The sequence below is a fragment of the Mya arenaria genome, chromosome 3 (genome assembly GCF_026914265.1).
Source record: "Mya arenaria isolate MELC-2E11 chromosome 3, ASM2691426v1".
In the NCBI taxonomy this organism is placed as follows: domain Eukaryota; kingdom Metazoa; phylum Mollusca; class Bivalvia; order Myida; family Myidae; genus Mya; species Mya arenaria.
This window is the reverse complement of record NC_069124.1, coordinates 89,887,500-89,907,101: the sequence shown is the minus strand read 5'-3', so window position 1 is coordinate 89,907,101 and position 19,602 is coordinate 89,887,500. Positions and strand designations below refer to the sequence as shown.

Below are 19,602 nucleotides of genomic sequence, written 5' to 3'. Positions count from 1 at the left end.
TGTAGGTTAGATCTATTTAAAGTAGACTTGGCATACAAGAAAGTAAAAAGATACGCCGACAAATGTCAAACAAACATTGCTTTTATTAACAGGCTTTGATATAAACACCTGAAGACGATCTTATTCAGGGGCGTAGCTTCAATCCTCCGAAACAATGAGGGCTCAGATGTAGAAACAAAGCATCTGATCAAAGAATTTGAAACAAAATGATACGTGCATGAAGAAGAAAAACTTTATTTGGTAATAAATTAGATAGATTTATCATTAACACAAGAAGTAATACTTATTAGGACTCTAAATATCATGCAAATACAATATGTGATATATCTTATATTGATGTAGAATGTACTGTTATTGACATTATGCACGAATAAAACTACTACTACTACTATTAATACTCTTTGAAAGTTCACCTCAGGACGTTTTGACTAATTCAGTAATTAACCAATGAAAACGCTATCTTAACCGGAAGTGTAAGCGATAAACAATATGGCGGTGTAGTGGTAGATTTTAAACTGATACATACATAGAATAACGGTTTCTGGTTCAATGCATCAACGTATTCGGGTGAGTTTGTGTTATTTTGATAAAATTTAGATGATAGAACAAATGGCGTTGCTGTCTTTTACCAGACATGTAATTTCTTCCTGAAAACTGTTAAAAACTGTGTTCAAAGTTTGGTTCCAACATGTTATAGCTTGTCGTAGTATGTTAGTACACAATTTGTTTTAGTAGTGCACAGATTCATTTATTGTTCTCCATGAAGTTGCATACGTCATTTTCTATGGAATAAATTGCTATATAACCACTACATTGTGTCTTTTGTGGTTTCAATAGCGTATGACTATTTGATGATTTATAAATACTGGATTCCTAATTTTGTGTTTAGCCTTCAGGTTATGTTGAACAGTTTTTTTTTATGAATGACTACTTTACTTTAAGAAAACAACAACATGGCATCAGATGATGAGGGACTAGTGAAAGGGGTTGGATTTCCAGATACAGATGCATCCCACCAAAGTGAAGATTTTCCAAGGTTTAATCAGGACAACTCATTTCACTTCCACTATGGTCAGGTAAGATGTGAAAAAAATCATGTTTGATCCAAGGCTATGTAGTGATTCTGGTCTTTCCCAACATTTATTACTCTTTAGTCTTGAAACAATCAAACAAATCATTGCAAAGAAGTTTGCATCTAATGCATATTAAATTAAGTTTGGACAAAAGTATGTTTCTAGAATGTAGATTAATGGGGCAAGTAAGATTACCTGTATTAAAGGCAAAATATATTAATTAGCCCAATACTGCGTATAATACCACCACACATGCTAAATTTATTACTATATATATAAAGTAAAAATAATTGTAAATAAAGGTTGAACAATCGTTTTTCTAGATTCCTATTGCACATATGTCCAAAGTTTTTTATGTGTGTCTTAAAGGGTGGAAAGCGTGACATGTCATACTCACCAGAAGCCTCTCGGGAATGGAAGAACATGAGCATGTCTCCTGGCCCAGATGATGCTGGCAGACTTCGCATTGAAAACAATCACCTGAAGTTACAGATAAAGCAGCTTACATCAGACCTTCAGACTGAGCAGGGTGTGTGTGAATAATGCTCAAAGAAGCATTTTATAAATCATAACAATAATGAAATATTTTTAGTAATGTATTAGTCCTTAGCTAATATATATTATCATTCCAGAACTTTTGGCAAATTTCTTTTTTACTCTATGCAATGAGACCATTATTTATGGTGATAACTTTCAGTACAAACCTTTGGCCACACCAAAATGATGTTTCCTGAAATTAAATACATATGTTTTTTTAGAAAATGCAATATTTTTAAATATGTTTTTTGAGATTGCTCCTATTTTCCACCATAATTCAAAGACAGGACATGAACTCTTTATTGAAAAGCCATGATACATCTTACAATTTTTATAAATACAACATGCTATTTATATGTCTCTGATAACTTCTAATCAGATTATATTAAATGTAAACTTTTGGCTTATTTCCTTTAAAATCACTTTGAAGAGGGCCTAAAGAATATAAGTATCTTCCATGGCCGAGAGTGTAAGTTCATCCCGTGCATAGGGTGTTTTGCGGAAACGAGGTTTACCGAGGTTGGGATGAACCTATCTTACAAGAGCGGCTAAGGAAGATGCTTTTTCTCCCACCTAAGTTAAACAAAATTAAGTAAATAAAGTTTTTTTGCTGGAACTCTTTTGTGCTCAGTGAAAATAAATGCGTATGGATATGTGATAATTTGTGGTTATCATGGATATGCACGCAGTGATTTAGATTATGTTAATAGTCTTATCAGTCTTTAAATAGTTCTGAGGAGAGTGAAGCATTATTTCTTGAAAGGTGCGTGAAATGTTTTTATTTGCAGTGAGAAATTATTAATTAGTTTTCTAAAAATTGCCACAAGACATGGTTTCTATGATGCTACAGACAACAGTCTTCAACAAGGGAGGTAATTACAATGTGATGACCATTAAATACGGGTACTTGTTTTATCTTTGCCCGTGGGCAAGATAAGAATTTCTAGCATGGTTAAATTCTTGGATCTTATCTGAGGTAGGAAAAATATATGTTCTGAAAAATCATTATTTACATATCAGTTACGAAAGAAAATATTATTTCACATTCTCCCATTTTGTAAAATCTGACAAAAACTATTAATAGTTTGGCCTTGGTATCTTTAATTGTGGTAAATATATGAACAGAAAGATAAATTTATTTTTGCAGATACTGTTTCCAATTTAAGAAAAAGGCTCAATACAGTTGAAAGAGATAGGCTTGAAGCAGCTACAAAGGCCAATAAAGAGGTACCACATGTTCAGCATTTTCAGTTATTCATAGCTCAAGAAAAGATGATAAAAAGTATTTATTGAGATACTCATAAACTGATGATATAAAATGAAAAAAAGGGTTAATTTTGAAGATTTAAATGAACATACTGGGGATGATGTTCTGGCCCTAAATGTTGGGTATCTGCATCTATGTTCTGTTTGATTAGTGCATAGAAGCTTAACCAGTTTCAGTGATATAACAATTACACCGATAGCATATTACTGTTCTTTAAGGTGATATGGCTGGCCCTGAGTCTGAAGAATTTGATCACCATATATGCACATTGGTTGATTAGAAAGAAATTGGAAATTTTGACTAAATCAAACATGTTTTGATATATAAAAGTATTAAAAATTGTTGTTTAAAAAAGAAAGCATTTACGCACCTCTGGAGCTTTATATATTGCTTTTAATTGATCTTTATCGAGATGGATTCTTGGAAGATTGTTCATTGTAATGGCTATGTCTTTCTTGGTTCATATACTAGTATAATCATTCATGATGTATGTATGGTAGGTCTCTGAGTTGGAGAGCCAGATAGCTCGTTTACGGGCTACGTTAGAGAAGGGAGAGGCAAGCAAGGCCAACATAGAGTTTGAGCTGACAAGGGCCAAGCGTGATCTTGCTCAGCAGAAACACAACTCTGCCGGAAGAGAGTCATCCTTGGAGGAAGCTAATGCTGAACTGAAGCGTAGGTTAATGCTACTCTAATATTGAATATTTGGTTTCACTATCGATGAATCACTTGGCTTTGAAGAATTGTTATACTTGACCTTAATATATGTTAATATATGATACAAAAACATCTTTGTGGAATGTGTAAGGTGTGATATTGCAAAATTGCATGTGTACATGCAGTTGTTGTTTACATGTGTTACAGAGAGGTTGTCAGATTATGGGGATGAGATTCGTCGGCTTGAAGAGAGTGTGCAGCAGGCTCGCGACTCAGCCGGTGACTCGGAGAGGCAGCTGAGGCATGACCTTGAACAGAAGGTGGGGTTTTATATGAAACAACAAGAAATGGCCGATGATTTCATTGACAATGTCAAACTTGTTTCAGTAATTTGTTCATCTATTTATATTATTTAAACATTTGATTAACAAACATTTTTGCATGAATCATATCGTAAATATTTGTTGAGAGTAAGTTTTACATTTAACTCTTAGTTTATTAAGTGTAGTGAATGTGTACTTGTTAAACTATCGATTACATATGTTTGATTGTTGTGTTCCAGGAGCAGGAGATGTCACGGAGTGTGTCAGAGAGGGAGAGTCTGGAGACAGAGAGAGAGAAGCTTAGTGACACTCTCCAGCAGAGAGACAGGTGAACACTCACTCTCATGAGTAGAGTACCTTGCCAGTATGGGAATCTCTTTTTAGATTCACATTTCAGTTAACATCATTCCCATTATGTAAAGTAAGACAGTGATTTGGTGATTTAAAATCTCCATGCTTTACTCAACTACAGAAACTAACCCTTTTTGGATTGCAATATTTCCAATCTCATTCACTCTTTGAAACGTAACTTATAAGTAACTGATTACAAGAGAGGGATTTAAAACATTATCTTTGCGGAAAAAATAATGTATTTAACTTTTACCTATTGATAAATGTTTCAGGACAATTTCCGGGCTTAATGAAAAACTACAAGATATAGAAAGTATGTATGATAAGGAAGATGGTTTCTGTTGATTTGACAATGTTATTTATGAAAATTTAAATACCAGTAGAACTTTATGGAATATCAACACTGACAGTTCTGCAAACTGCAAACACACGATGTAAGATATATCCATTGCCAATAAGACTAGTGATGAAGCGTCAATAAATTTTCCTTTTTAAGTAAACAGTGACTGTGATGCAAACTTATAGAAAAAATAGCTTTGATTATGCATTAACCTTGTGTCCCTTTAAATACACAAAGTTATTCTCTATTGGGTGACTTTCAGATGAGCGTAAGCACCTGAGTGACAATGTACGGCGAACAAACACGGAGTTGGACTATAGTCGAGAGAGAGAGGAACGCCTCAAAAAGGACCTTGAGGTAAGTGTCTGTTCGGTATGATAGAAAGATTGTATTGGCGATGGACTCTAAATGTTTTGTAAGACAATGGTTGCTGCCTTTTATGGATATTACTTTTCTACGCCTGGTTTTATTTTGTTATTTTGAATGTACTGTAACTAGTAAGGTCGTTATTGTTTTAGTCAGCTCTACAAAGATTGCGGTCCATTGAAGAAAGCATTGAATCTGAGAGGGCTGCTCATCTGGAGACCAAGTTCAACTCAGAAATTGTGCAGGTACTGTTAACTTGTTATCTGTATATTAATCTCCTTTGTGTATATCTAAACTGTTGAAGATCTGGTTTGCCATTCTTATTAGAAAGTGCACTGCCAGTCAAACTGGTTACATCTGGTTTGGTTAAAGTTAGCCAAAATGCTTATTGATAGTCAATATTTATATGAATGTTATTACAAAACCAAAGTAAAATGTGCAAACTTGACTTAATGTAACATAAGGACAACTTATGAAAATGTTATATTAGTGTCTGTAGTGGTTTTCAGCATACTGTGAAATCATAAATATTCCTGGGATATTTATTTCCATGGTTTTCATGGGTTGGGTAGCTTTCAAATTCAAACTCCCATCCAAAATTGGACCTTTAGTTCTCAAATTATACTGCCAATGTTAAATGTATTCACATGAAATGTACATGGTAGGGGTATACAGTGAACATACCTAAATTGTTGTATATAATACTTTTGATATCTTATATATTGTATAACTTCAATGATATAGAATTAAAGAAAAATACTTGCATTCAGTGTTATTTGTATGACATTGCAGGAACATTTAAATGAGCCGATTATCAATCTCATGCGCAGGAAGATGTAAAACATGCTGATTATTGACCTCGTGTGTTTGAGCGTTGGCAATTGACTTTGTTTCTTTGATGGAATGTTTAATCTATTATTTCCGAGCTCCATAAATAATGCACAAATAACGATTGAGCGTAAATTAATAATTAGTTCAATAGCTCAACTATTTGATATCCTTGATGTTGTTGCATCATTATATTATGAACCTTAATTTCTTATCAAGCTATAATTGACATGGATATCTGGGCTAATAGGCATATTTTCCCACTGAATCAAGTGTCATAAATTGCATTTACAGATAGAATGAAATAATTGCAGGGTGAATTGGCAGACCACTTAGGATCACATTTTTGATAAAAATAATATTTAATAAATGAAAATCCATGAATTTCAGTACCTACAAAATTGTCCTTTTTTGAAAAAGCCACAACATTTTATGCCCATGAATATAAATGGTTTCACTGTATAAGCTATAAAGTTAATAATTGTCTGTTCATGTTTATTTGTCTGGTAAGTTTAACCCATTGATATGTTGCCAGTTGCGTGTGCGTGACTTGGAGGGAGCCCTGGATGTGGAGAAGTCTGCCAATGGGGAAGCAAACAAGGCCATAGACAGACTCTCCAAGCAAATCAAGTAGGTGTCATGATAGGAATTGTACAATGTAGCATGTGCTAACCAATAGCAGAAGGTAACGGTCTCAACCATTAAGTAGTTAAAATATGAAATACATTGGTGAAATAGTAAACTTTCTTCTGGTTTATGTTTTTATGTTGTAGACAGTGTTAATACTGGTGGTGTTTTCTATCTGACAGGGAGCTGGAAACACAATATGAAGATGAAAGAAAAACAAACAAGCAGCTCTCAGAGAAACTCTCCAGGTAAGATTCACTGCATATGCCCACTAGTAAAACTTACTTAGAGGACTTACTGTTTAGATTGAGTGCACATTATCCATCATCACCAGCAAAACTTTCCCAGATAAACTCTGCAGTAGGATTTTCTGTATGTTTCCACTATTAAAACTTGTTTTTTTTTAGTTTTAGTCTTTTTCTTTTCGTGTCAACCTTTTTTTAATGTGATAGTGAAAAGGTCTTTAACAATCTATCAAATGTGAGTATGGATAAAATGTATTGAACTGGTCAGACACATCATTCAAATAGTTTGGCATTCTCTATACCTTACCAGACTGGAAAAGGAGCACAGCAGTGTACGGCGTCAGCTCACTGCCGAGGTGGAGACGAAGAAGACCACGATTGGAAATCTGTCCAAGGAGCTAGAGGTGCACCAGAAAAACTTCATCGAACTTAAGGAAGAACTCTCCAAGGTATGCCACATTCCTTCCTCGTAAATAGTGGGGCTAAATGCATTGGTTTCCTGGTTATTTTTTATCTTTCCACTTGTTGAGAGGCAAGAAATGCAGATTTTGGGCAGTTGGATGATTTGAGATACATTAATTTGTCAATATTGATCAGCAATGTTGAGTTAAGCTACATGTACATTTAACAAGACAAGTAAGAACCCATTCCACTTTTAAATAGTTAGCGTTTATATGTACTATGTGTCTGTTTCAGGCCCGGAAGCGTCAGATCTATCTGGAGGAGACGTATGGAGGGAGCATGCGGGAGCTGGAACTGCTGCTACAGAACTTCCAGATCTCCGAGGACCCCCGACCAGCCAAGAAACACTCCACTGCCAGTATGTGCATATAATCAATGTACATGTACATGTATTGTAGACTAAACTTTCATAAGTTCTTTGACACAGCACCCAAGAGTGTTTTACCAAAAAAATAGCAGTTTAATGATAAATCTTGGAAAGCAACTAATTTCAGCCAATAAAACTTGTTCTTGTCCACAGGGGGAAAGGAAAAGGGCAGCAAGTCACCTGCACCGTCCATTGTGCTGGAGAACCTGCGCCTCACGCTCTCCGACTACAGAAAGAGGCTCGACCAGACTTCTGAGGAGGTAACTGTACTATTGATCTATATTGGGTAGAATAATTCTTTGAAAGTGCATCTTTAATTGGTACAAATATTTACCAAATTACTTCCCTTCATATGATAAAAAGTTGTAAAGAAGCGATTTAAATTTGATAACTTGATTAATGGCAAAACAGACTTGTGCAAAATTAGAAAAAAAAACAGAAATGTTCTTTGTGTCTAAATGACCTCCCTTGATTTATTTAATGGATGTTAAATACTTTTGTTTGGACATGATGGCAATGTGAATTTGACTTTTTAAATCATACATGTTCATGTTCAGTCAAAATCTCCTCAATCATCTTCACACATAGTTTTAATTTTTTTTCTTCATATAATTTGATACGAAATTGAAACATTGCAAAGAAAATGTCTCTGATCCTAGATCAATATTTTACTGCATGGCGCATACTTTTACAGTTATAACTCACTTTCATATTTCTCGTTCTGTCAAATATATCATTCAAGCCGTTATCACATCCTCTGATGCCTCTATTTTGGGTTATATAAAATTAATGATTTTGATTGGTTAGTTGACCAAGATGAAGAAGTCTAGTGGGTCGCTGTCAAAGGAGGTAGAGCAGTGTAAGGAGATGATTTGGGCGAAGGACAAGGCCCTCGAGGACGCTCAGAAGGCGTACACCCGGACCGCCAAGGAGCTGAACCGGATTCGCTCAGAATACGGGGAGCTGGAAACACTCCTGACACGCCTGAAGGTGGACATGCAGAGCACAGCCACAAACCAGAGCAAGGACCGTACACGTATACAGGAACTCTCCGAGGAGGTAAGACATATGGACAAAGACTGTGTTTCAACATAGTTTATATCAACAAAGTCATATATAAACATAGTCCATGTATTAAAATAGTCTTGTATCAACAATCTGTCATAAACTGATTGTGTAAAATGTTGTCAGCAGATTCTTTCATGTTAAGAATGAATAATAAGGGCTATTCCATTTAAACATATAACTGCTGGTGGAAGGCACTTTTAAAATAGACCAACCCCTGTACAAGCAAATTTTCCCTTTCAGGATCCAAATTAGCAAAAAAAGACCCCCACCCATACACTATTTAAATAATTGCCTTCCCCTTGTGGGTTATATGTTTTACTGGAATAGCCCTTAAGAGTTTTGTTAGATATTATCATTTATTGATAGATATATAAAAGATGTTGTTATTTTATTTTTTTATTTTAGATAATGAAGCTAGTAAAGAAGCACAAAACAGATGAAGAGGTAAGTGATTGAATCAAAATAATTTTGAACTCAATATTTTTGCTTTAGAATAGCTATAATGTTTACTTCTTAAGCTGTTAATCACTATCCATTTTCATACCAAAACAAATTGGAACATCTGGCGCAATACCAGGGTTCCCTTTAAAAGTTGTCACAAATTGTTGAAGGCGACAAAGCCCTCCTGAAGCTCTTGGGTTTAATGGATTTTAAGAGCCTAAGATTGCAAACATATATGTTCTACCTCTTTTGAGGCCAAATTCCTCACCAGGCAAGATGTGTGCAGTTGAAAATGTTGGTAGTGGGCCAACATAACAAAATTATATTAAATTATTAAGTTTGTTCAAATAGTCTTAAATCCTTCATAAATACACATTAAACTTACTAATTTGTTTTTATACAGGATAAGAAAGAACATCTTTATAAAATTTTATAACATCAATTTCACAATACAATAACAATTCATATGTTGTTGTTTTTTACACAACACAGATTGCATGATATGTAGTCTTCTGCAGCTTTGTGGTGATCTGAACATATATGATCAAAACAATGTTGTTAAAAAATTACATTTTGCCACGGATCACTTTCAATCAGGTATTGATGTAGTAGCATAAGTTCAAGTCACATACCCAACCTCCCTGATACTTTTATATCAACATTATATATTTCTTAAAGGTAATGTCACGTTCATGTTTTCAGGAAAAACTTGCATTCCTGCACGGCCTGTACCAGCGTTTGTTGTCGGGCCGTATTGTGGTACCTAGCAAGGAGAAGACATTCAATCAGTTCTCGTGGCATGATCTCACCAACATGGTGTACGACCAAGTAGCCACCCTTCTCAACAACCTTCAGAACGCTGAGGAAAAGGTTGGTGCTCAATAACTTGTATAAAGTAAATAAAGTATCATGAAATATACTGATGTATTTAATTTATTACTGGGAAGACATGCCTGAAAAGGTGTGTTTGTTAGTTTTTCATATTGTCCAAAGTTTCTATGCTCAATGCTGAGAATTAGTATACATTTTGTCTGCATTTTCCCCTTAACTGCCATTGTCCTGTTCTTTTACTTTTAGAACTTTAGGATTGAGCTTGAGGTTAGTGAATACTTAACATGCAAAGATGCAAGACTGCTGAACATTGAACATTCTTGTGCTGGTAAACACAGTCTGCATTCCGATGGTTTCACATTTTTTTCATTACAATATCTTGTGTAATTTCTTTAAATGTTCAGTCAGTGTTGTGCAATATTGTGTTCTCTGTGACTAGAGATTGACTGTTTGAAGAGCAACATTTCCGAGTGAAGTTTATGTTCATAGGCATTGTAATGTGTTACCCTGTTTTGATTTTGCTAGGAAATGCTAAGCATTCAAAGAAACATAGAGTTACGGATGAAGGTAGATGCATATCTGACTTTAGCACTCTCAATGGTTTTTACCTTCCTCCTGCTGAAGTACTCAGCATGATTTTAATACAATCAAGGTGTTGGAATCTCTTCAAATTTCTGCTCATTTTCTGATCTTATGTCTATGTTGCATTGATTATAAAGCTGAGGAATCTCGTGGAGTTTGTATATTTGTATGGACTGGTTCTACAGGGAAATGCATGCATGTATTTTACAGCAAAGTGTATTAATCACCTTTCTCGAAATATGGTTGCACTTTCATAGTTCTTAAAGAACAAGATTTATTTTGAGCACAACATTTCCATTTTGTACCACAGAGGTTTAGAATGATAAAGCGTTCTTTTTACATATAAAAGTGTTAATACCAAACTTAATTGTTTTGTCCTATAATACACATGTACTGTATTTTTTAAACCAAAACGTATGAAGGAGGCTTTCTTTCAAATATATTTGCAAAGATCATTAGTAGCTTTCAAATATATTTGCAAAGATCATTAGTAAAAAAGTAGAAATTTGTTCTCTTAAATCTAATGAAATGTTTAGATCAGGGCTTCTGTTTAAGACAGTTTGTAAGTATATTACTCCCTAAAATTGGGCAAAAATTCCGTCCTTGGAAGTACAGAAACTTCCATCATTTGAATTGAAACTTTTGAAAGGGTTGGCAGATCAAATTACCAGGTATTAAAACCTTGTATAGATGATAATTTTTACCACATTTCCATAAGTTTTCAATAAATTAAAATGTTTAAACATTGCTTTGTTGAATTGGTTTTATTCATGCAAAAAAATTGATATTTATATCTGAATCAAGATATTTTAGTGCATGTGACCTTTGTTATACAGACATACTTCCAAAAATGATTGTAGGAAGTTCTTTGGTCAAGTTTTAATGTCATAATGAAAGCCCTGTTATATGCTAGTAGTAGTGATCATATTTCAGAATTTATTTTAATTAGTCAAATCCTATAGTTTTCTTTTTGGCAAAGCTAAAACCTTTTTGAATCTATATTAGTTCTCATGCAGCTTCTAAAGATGCTTAAGATACTGCTACCAATATTACTTAGGTTCTGTTTATGTGCACCAGATATCCCACCTGGAAGACGGTCTGCGTTCACGGGAGGAGGGGCTAAAGGAGGAGCACTCGAGTCACGAGGACCAGCTCACCAAACTCTCCAGCCTGACGAAGGAGCGGGAGATGGCCTGGCACAAACAGAAGCAGGAGATGGAGGACCACTACCAGCAACTCCTTTCTGAGATGCAGACACGCATCAAGGTCAGACACCTAGTAATATACTTTATATGCATTACATTTATTTACATGTAAAACAAAAACTTATGATATTTGTTCATCATTGACTTAGTTTCAATATTGTTGTGAATAAGTCGAAAAGAGTTGTGTTTGGTAAAAATACTTGAATGTTTCTATTTACAGAAGAGTCAGAGTGTCGCAGATCAGGCATGGGAGAAGATCCGGATGACGGGCAGCGTGCAGCAGGGGCTGGAGTCAGAGTGTACAGATCTGCAGGCCAAACTGACTGAGACCCGGCGAGAGCACTCTGCCCTCCTTGCCTCCTGCTCACTGCTTATTGGAGCCTTCTACCCTCTGTGTGCTCGAAGCAACTCACTGGCCCTGCAGCGACGCATCATGGAGGACCAACTCAACAACTGGGACGTTTGCAGGGAGCGGGTGGAGCTGCTTGTGCACACCCTCACAACAGAGATGAACAAGGCCAGCGGTAAGGTGAAGGAGAGTCATATTCCAAGGAGGAACCCACTCATGATCTTCAGGATGGGTGCTGTTGCTGTTCTCGCTGCTAACAGGTCACTACACATTGATTTATGAAGTGTTCGCTAAATTATCATTCTTGAATTTCTAGCATGCACAAGCGTATTTATGTTTTCTACATATAATTAAAAGCATTAAGAATCAAGACTCCTTTACACCTTATGATTTGCTTCAGACTTAGGCGTCTTGGAGAGGGCTGCACAAGAACTTTTGTGACACATGACTCTGCCACAGGTCAGAACAATATACTGGTGTGCACAGGAGGAACTGATGTCCCTGTTAGAGACACAGGTATGGAATCTTTGTCTGATATACATTTATTTGAAAAACATTCAATATTACTTTACTGTTATTGTATTTTTATAATGTGTGACTTTTTCAAACAAAAGTTTTCAAATGAGCCACTCTGTCTGTCTTATCCCATTTTGCATCACATGTTATTTAAACTGGTTTGTAACGTTCAGATGAGGATGACTACATGGGGTCGGGCTTGCCAGGTGAATCTGGGCTGCTTGCATGGCTGACGAGCTCCGAATTGCTGCACACTCTCACCTCCAGTACCAGCGAGCTCCTTGAGACAGTAGCACAGGTCAAGGCCAAGGACAGGAAAAGTAAGAACAGTATCGATGAATTATTTTAAAAGAAAGAATGTACAGTTTTGGGGATTAAAATTTTATGATGATATTGATGTTTTTATTCAAGTATACCAGTACTTAATATAGTGTGCATCTCCATATTTGTATATATTCAAATTGCTTGGGTTACATTTTGATGTAGATTTAAATCAAATGGGTAAGATCAATTTTGATGAAAAAATGTTAAAAGTTAAAAACAGTATCTCATATTGGAAAAAAAGGAAACTTACACCAATTGGCAGGTTTACGGTAGTTAAGTCAATTTTACTACCATTATTTACACACCTTTTAATTAGTTTACCTAATCCAACAAATGATTTTGTTAAAAATTTCTGCAATTAAGGCATTCAAATCTTGTCCTCAATGTTTTTAACTTTGTAGAATGTAGTAACCCATGAATGAACACTTTTATAAACCCAATTTTGAAAAAAGAAAATGTTAACAGATTTCTTTACAAAACCTTTGTTGATAATAATGAAATTCCAAAAAGTCAAGACAATTCTTCTTTTACTCAGTTGGTTCGGTTGAAACCCGTGCTGTTGTGAATGCGGCGAGGAACTCATTCACTCGTCTTTTTGATCGTCTCGGCCGGTACTATGAGGGTGTGTCCATGAGGCCGGATGTGGGGTTCCGGGAGAGAAACTCGCTAGTCAGGCTGCTGGGGCGAGGCCTCAACAGGGCCCTCAGGGACCGAGCACCAGATGAGCTTGGGACTTCCTCCCCGCAGGTTGGTTAAACATGGAAACAACAATTACTTAATGATAATTTCACATTCTTTTAAATGATATGTTGAGTTGTCAGTACATGCCATTTTGGCTTTGAAAGTGAAGTGTATGTAATAATAATAGTAGATATCAAAACAGTTATTGCTTTACCATTTACTTTACTCTTCTTGTTTCCAGGAGCTGATGATCTCCCTACAGACACACATCCTGGAGTTCACTCAGCGATTGCATAGTGTGGAGGTTGAGAGGCGTGGCTTACTGCAGGAGGTGGGCCGCCTCCAGGAGGAGATTGACAGGCTTGGACCAGAGAAGGAAGAGCTACTGTCTGAGGGGGCCGACATTGCTGTCACACAACAGGTCTGACTTGATTATAATGTAGTCTTGCTTTCTGTGATATTTGGTTCCAGTATGTTCCTAAGAATGTTGTATCTACCTTAAATTCAAAAAATTAAAACCATCAAAACTATCAAGTTTGATCCATCTTACAATATTAGTACCATGTGGATGATCACTTCATTCTGCTGTTTTCACATTTTCTCCTTTTAAGTGATGTATCTGTTCATTCCCTTCAATGAAATGTATGTGTTTTACAGGGCAACAAGTATGTTCCAATGGAGAAATTTGAGAGCGTGTGTGTTGAGCTGAACAACGCTTTGAAGCGGGAGGAGCAGGCCCAGCAGCTGTTGCAGGAACAGAGTCGGCAGATGGAGGAGCTCTCGTCGCGCCTAGACATTTTTTCATCCGAGGGCATGGAGAAGGAACACACCTTATCAGAGGCCATACAGGTGAGGGAAATGTTCACCCATGATAAAATCAAAAATGATTGATTTTCATTTGCCTACGTAACAAAGTGCAGCATTTTCATTGTTCTTTTGTTTTTTTTATTATAGTGTAACTGTTTCTCCTATGCATGGTCAGTCAAACTTTTGACTATCAATGATATTTTTTTAGTTTACTTTTGTGAAATTCATTGCATATATATGCATGAATTTGTGTTTTATACCCAGCAAGACACTACATGAATAGGTGTATATGCATAGCGAAGCCTTGCGTATGACTTTTATTTCCACCAAAGGGTTTGGCAGAAACAAAGCTGGAGCTGCGGCGTAAGGAGCAGACTGTCCGTCAAGTGAACAAGCAGCTGGCCACACTTGAGGGGGAACGCGAGTCCCTTGATAACAACCTGCACGATGCAGAAAAGGCACTCAGGACTGTCGCCAAGTATGGACAACATGTGCAATCTCATCCCCATGTGTTTGTTGAATGTGTATATAGGTTTTTGCTTTCATCAATAGAGCTGTTTATAGCTGTTTTTAAAAACTAGTCAAACTAGTAGATTCATCTTTAGACCAAATTTAGAACTTTTAATCTTTACAGCTGTATTCTCACCAGTTATTGAATGGCATAAATTAATTTTAAAAATAATAGTCAGTAATTCAAACAGGAAATTGTGTATAGTATTTCAGTAAGATTAATGACCCTTATTCTTTTTCAGAGATAAAGAGATCCTGACCAATTATATACAAACAGTGGAAGCAGCATTAAATAAGGTTTGTTAGTTTGACATTTCTGTGCATTTCATGCTGTATAAAGGACAAAAATCTAGAAAAACTGTATATTTTAAATTTATATTTCAGTTTTTGCAAGCTATGAATGTTGACTGTGTTGTAATTGGCAGGTGAAGCAGGATGTTGGCACAAAGTCAGGGAGAGACGTATCACTGTCAAAGGTCCTCCTTAACGCTGACTTTATACCTAATGACGTTGGCAAGGCTGGGCCGGAACTCATTGCCTGCCAGGTATGCAGTTTTCTTATCTTTAAGTGGCAGAATGAATTTGACAATTGATGAATCATTTTTATTGTGCGGAATATGTCCAACTGATGATATTCTGAAACTTACAATGATTGGTAATTGATTGCGATTTTAAGATTTAAATTTTTTAGAATTTATTTATGACAAACGAAGTCTTGGTCTATCAGAATAATAATATGTAATGCAAACCAAAGTGTAGACATCATTGTCATGCTGAGTTATATTATCATGTTATGTTTTATTTTCTACATATATATCCAGAACCTGGTTGGAGCATTTGTGGACACACAGCAGTACCTGATTTCTCGTGTACGAGCTATGGAAGAAGAAATGGCTGATGGCCGACGTCACGTCAACCTCCTTAAGCAAGAACTTTCAGATGCTGTCCGACGTGAACATGAACAGGTACATGGGGGACAGTAGGGGAGGGCAAACAGTATGACTTGAAAAAGAACTGGGAGCTGTAGAGCAGGGCATACAAGCTAACTCAAACATGAACAGGTGGATGGGGAGGGCATTCTGGATAGGTTGAATCTAAACTCATCCTTTGTTTTCAACTAGCAAAATATTCTATATTTATTATATTATTGCTTTTATTTAACGATTTAATATTGATTTAATGATGATTCAAATCACATGTTTCTGAACTCATTTATGAACATGGAATGCGTTACCAAGTCATTTAAGAAATTAATTACATAGTGTATTTATTTTGTTCCAGTTTGAGTTTTCGCCACCCACCAAGGACCGGTATGGGGGTCAGCGAGTGGTCGAGGAGGATCGACTGATGGATGCTGACTACACACAGCGAGACTTCATGCCTCTCAGGTAAAACCAGTCAATGTCGGGACCTTGCTCCTTCTGATTTAGTCTTCATGTAATCAGTTAATTTGAACTTATGTCTTTCAGTAATAAAGAATCTTTTTAAGGTGTTTGAGGGATTTTAATTGTATGCATCATATCTAACTATCAGAAAAAAAATAATTTTAGGGAAGACTCAGAGATGTCATTCAACGTAAGCCGGAAGTCACGGTCATCACCAAAGAAGGGAGATAGGTAGGTAGCTTGGTTAACTGATTATCTTTACACATCCTCTGTCCCATGTAGAATCTAGTTTTCATGAAGAAGTTGTTTTTATTGTAACTTGTATCATTTGCTTTCATCATATATTTTGTAAACACTTCCATTTTCATGTATATCATTGTTTGCCTCCTAATTTCAGTTATTATGAAGCACAGTATAGATAATTAAGAGAAAGTAGGTATATGTTACTACAGTTATAGCCTGTTACCAGCTTACTTGCATGTATTACTGTTTAATAGCATGTTTGGTGGTAGGGAAGGGTCAATTAGATACAAAGCATTATCTGTTCTTTTAGCAACTGTTCAAGTTATTTCCATTTTTCTACAAGTTTATCTACCATACTATGGTAGAAATAAGTATGCAATAAGAAAAGAACTGACAAAATGACACAGTAAATTATTTTATTTATGAAATTAATGTAAGACAAACTCGGATGTATTTGGATGGTTTACATACTCAAAAAGTGGTATGTTTAAGTCCGCTGCGAGAAGATCGCTTAGTAATTTTATTTAGCAGTTAAACTTTATGACTTAACACTTAGGAATCTTAATTGTGTTTGCAGTAATACACTTCACTGGCTATTAATTTAAACTTAGATCAATAAATTTCTAAAACACTACATTTGATTAATGATATAATTAAAAATTTTACGAACTACATTTGTACTTCAACTGATGTACCGGCATACATCCGAGGTTGTTTTTGATAAAAATGGCCGATGAGCTCCGAATGTCATGTATCCAGAAGATGTGTGCGGCTGTCTGTCACAGCTCTTGTTATACTAAGTCCTATTTCTTTTTCTGAATTAACTTCTCTTTTGTCAAAAATATTTTGTAGAAAGCTGCATATTTTAGAAACACGTGTTTGAAACCTAGGCTAGACTAACAGCATGTTTATTGTCACCTGTGAAAAATATTTAAAGTAAACTGAAATATATTTCTAATTGGTTACTGTGTAACAGAGAAATGATAGGGCTAGAAAAATAATACTTGAATGAAAATCTTAATAGATTTATGTTATATGTATTTCTATAGAAGTATGCTGCTTTTCACAATGCAGACACATATACAATAGTTCCTTTTGATAGTTTGAATAGCTCATTGTTCCACAAGCATCATAGTAACATTAACATTGAGTTATTTTATTTGTGCAGTTTTTATTCAATTTTAGATATTTTTTTCAAACTATTTAGCAATGTTTGTCCATAGGCTATAAATTTGTTGGACTTAAAACACACATTTTAGGCTATACAAGACACAAATGTGACTGCCTGTCCAAGACACTGCTCAAAATAAAATCCATTTGTCTTTTGTGGGATCATGTAGATGTTAAGGATGAAGTGATTGGCTATTTGTTCAGTGTGCTATAATTAATTGACAAGATGCTGTTCTGTGCTGCAGGTCAGGCCAGTTCTCAACCCCACACCGGTCCACCCGGAGTGCTGCCAAGCTACGTGCTGCACAGAGATAGTAACAACAGTTACCATGCCAACCACAGCATTCACTACTCAGTCTATGTCACACTGTCTCGTCTCACTCTCTAATGTATGTGCCTGTCGATGTTAATATTGTATCATAAAACTATTTTTTCTCCATAAACTGTCCAAGATGGATCTGTATTGTTATTCATATAACTAATCAAATATAAAACTTTAACACAAGTATGACGGTGCTATTCCCTAGAAATATTGAATAATTTAACGAGTATGAAAATATAAAAAAATGTTATATTACAAAATTGATATTAATAACTTTCATAGCATTCATATTAATGTTAATATAAGAAAAATATCTGCTGTTGATTTTTCCTCATAAAAATTCTAGCCTTATTTATAATAACAAACAAGAAATACTTCTGTATGTTATAGCTGTACTACATGTATATTTTATACACAGGTTATATATTGTACTATAAATAAGTATTTATAAGCTTAGCTGTGATCAGATAGTTCCTGAGTTACCTAATTTGTCCATGTTTAAAAGGGCACTTGCCAGGTTGCGATACATGTCTTTTAACAATAAAGCATTTTTAACTGAAGGTGCCCATCACATTGATTGGATAGTAAATATAAGTTTTACTCGAAAAATGCTATTATTTTGATTAAATAATCATTTGATATTTTCAACTTGATATAATGGTTTGTTTTTTAGTAAAACCGAAATTTACCATACAATTAGTGTTAGGGACACCCTTTCTCAGCATGTGAGTGTTATAATACTGGTGGTTTCCTCAGTTAATATGACGATTGTTATACTTGTGTGCCATTTGTAAACATGATTGTCCTGTCATGACAAGTCTCATTTCTGCTCATTTGTGTTACCATTAGAAAATTGAAAATTATACACGACAATTATACATTAAAGTTCCCTTCATTTTGTTAATTCTCAGATATTCTGGTGTTTACATCTGTATATCAACATTCTTTTACATAGTTGAATAAACTTCTGGTTAAATATTTTTTGAATACTAGTATAAGGTTCAAACATCCAATGTGTATTATTTCATTTCTTGTTTGCTTACCTACATAACCCCAAGACAAACTGGTGTTTAAGGGAATTTCATCCAATTCACTGGTCATGTATTACATTACTTAGTATTTTCAATTTTTGCAGTGACAATTAACAGGGTTTAATGGTTGTCTAACTAACAATTTGAGATTACTGTTTAGAATAGTTGTGCAGGAAAGCTTATGCATATCCAGTATTTATGTGAAATTATTATGTTTGAACTTGTTTGAAAATGATCTGACCTGAACTGTTGACCTATAATTGTCTTACAAGTAAAATGTCAATTGATAAGCATTTACGCTTTTGTCCATTAGTTGTTAAGGCAGCGCTAACAACTGGTCCTGTTAATGCTTACCAACCATGTAAGTTCAGCACTGGTAGTAAACAGATTAAACAAGGCTGCCTTGGTGAATCCCAGTAGCCCTCCCATGTACAAGTCTACATCCCCATCTGCCTGACAGTCCGACATGCTGGGAAAATGCATTTACAATAAATACTGTTTTGTTTTTGATTGCATTCTAATTTTATATCAATATTTATAATAAATGTTTAAAATTGTACCGTTGTTTTCACAATTTACATCGACAAATCTACACTGACATAAAATCAACACTGTTCATGGACGTGTACCATATAACATTCATTGTATAGTATGGTACACGTCGATGTTCAGTGTTTTTTTATAATACGGTAAT

General features: G+C 35.2%; 1 protein-coding gene across 3 annotated transcripts; it reads left to right on the top strand.

Annotated features, from left to right (window-relative positions):
- The first annotated feature begins 482 nt into the window (after positions 1–482).
- Positions 483–19,455, top strand: LOC128229270 (coiled-coil domain-containing protein 171-like). 3 transcript variants are annotated; one of them, XM_052941097.1, is made up of 34 exons: positions 483–567; positions 943–1,076; positions 1,443–1,602; positions 2,758–2,837; positions 3,378–3,552; positions 3,742–3,854; positions 4,097–4,185; positions 4,481–4,521; positions 4,811–4,905; positions 5,067–5,159; positions 6,278–6,372; positions 6,552–6,617; positions 6,925–7,063; positions 7,311–7,434; positions 7,597–7,703; positions 8,251–8,502; positions 8,917–8,955; positions 9,655–9,822; positions 10,309–10,350; positions 11,443–11,631; positions 11,791–12,179; positions 12,320–12,435; positions 12,609–12,755; positions 13,295–13,506; positions 13,682–13,861; positions 14,098–14,289; positions 14,580–14,725; positions 15,000–15,054; positions 15,183–15,302; positions 15,579–15,722; positions 16,039–16,145; positions 16,308–16,373; positions 16,540–16,574; positions 17,801–19,455. In XM_052941097.1, exons 2-33 carry the CDS (start codon positions 954–956, stop codon positions 16,562–16,564), a joined length of 4,089 nt encoding a protein of 1,362 aa, XP_052797057.1. In that variant the 5' UTR covers positions 483–567; positions 943–953; the 3' UTR covers positions 16,565–16,574; positions 17,801–19,455. The 3 variants fall into 3 exon arrangements, with proteins under 3 accessions (XP_052797057.1, XP_052797055.1, XP_052797056.1); XM_052941095.1 differs by lacking the exon at positions 16,540–16,574; XM_052941096.1 differs by lacking the exons at positions 10,309–10,350; positions 16,540–16,574.
- The last annotated feature ends 147 nt before the right edge of the window (positions 19,456–19,602 follow it).

What these genes read in the sequence shown, in the direction of transcription:
- LOC128229270 (XM_052941095.1), top strand. Translation starts at nt 954, where the DNA reads ATGGCATCAGATGATGAGGGACTAGTGAAAGGGGTTGGATTTCCAGAT. An exon ending in GGCATGACCTTGAACAGAAG is followed by an intron (nt 3,855 to 4,096) that starts GTGGGGTTTTAT and finishes GTTGTGTTCCAG; the next exon opens with GAGCAGGAGATGTCACGGAG. An exon ending in GCCTCAAAAAGGACCTTGAG is followed by an intron (nt 4,906 to 5,066) that starts GTAAGTGTCTGT and finishes TTATTGTTTTAG; the next exon opens with TCAGCTCTACAAAGATTGCG.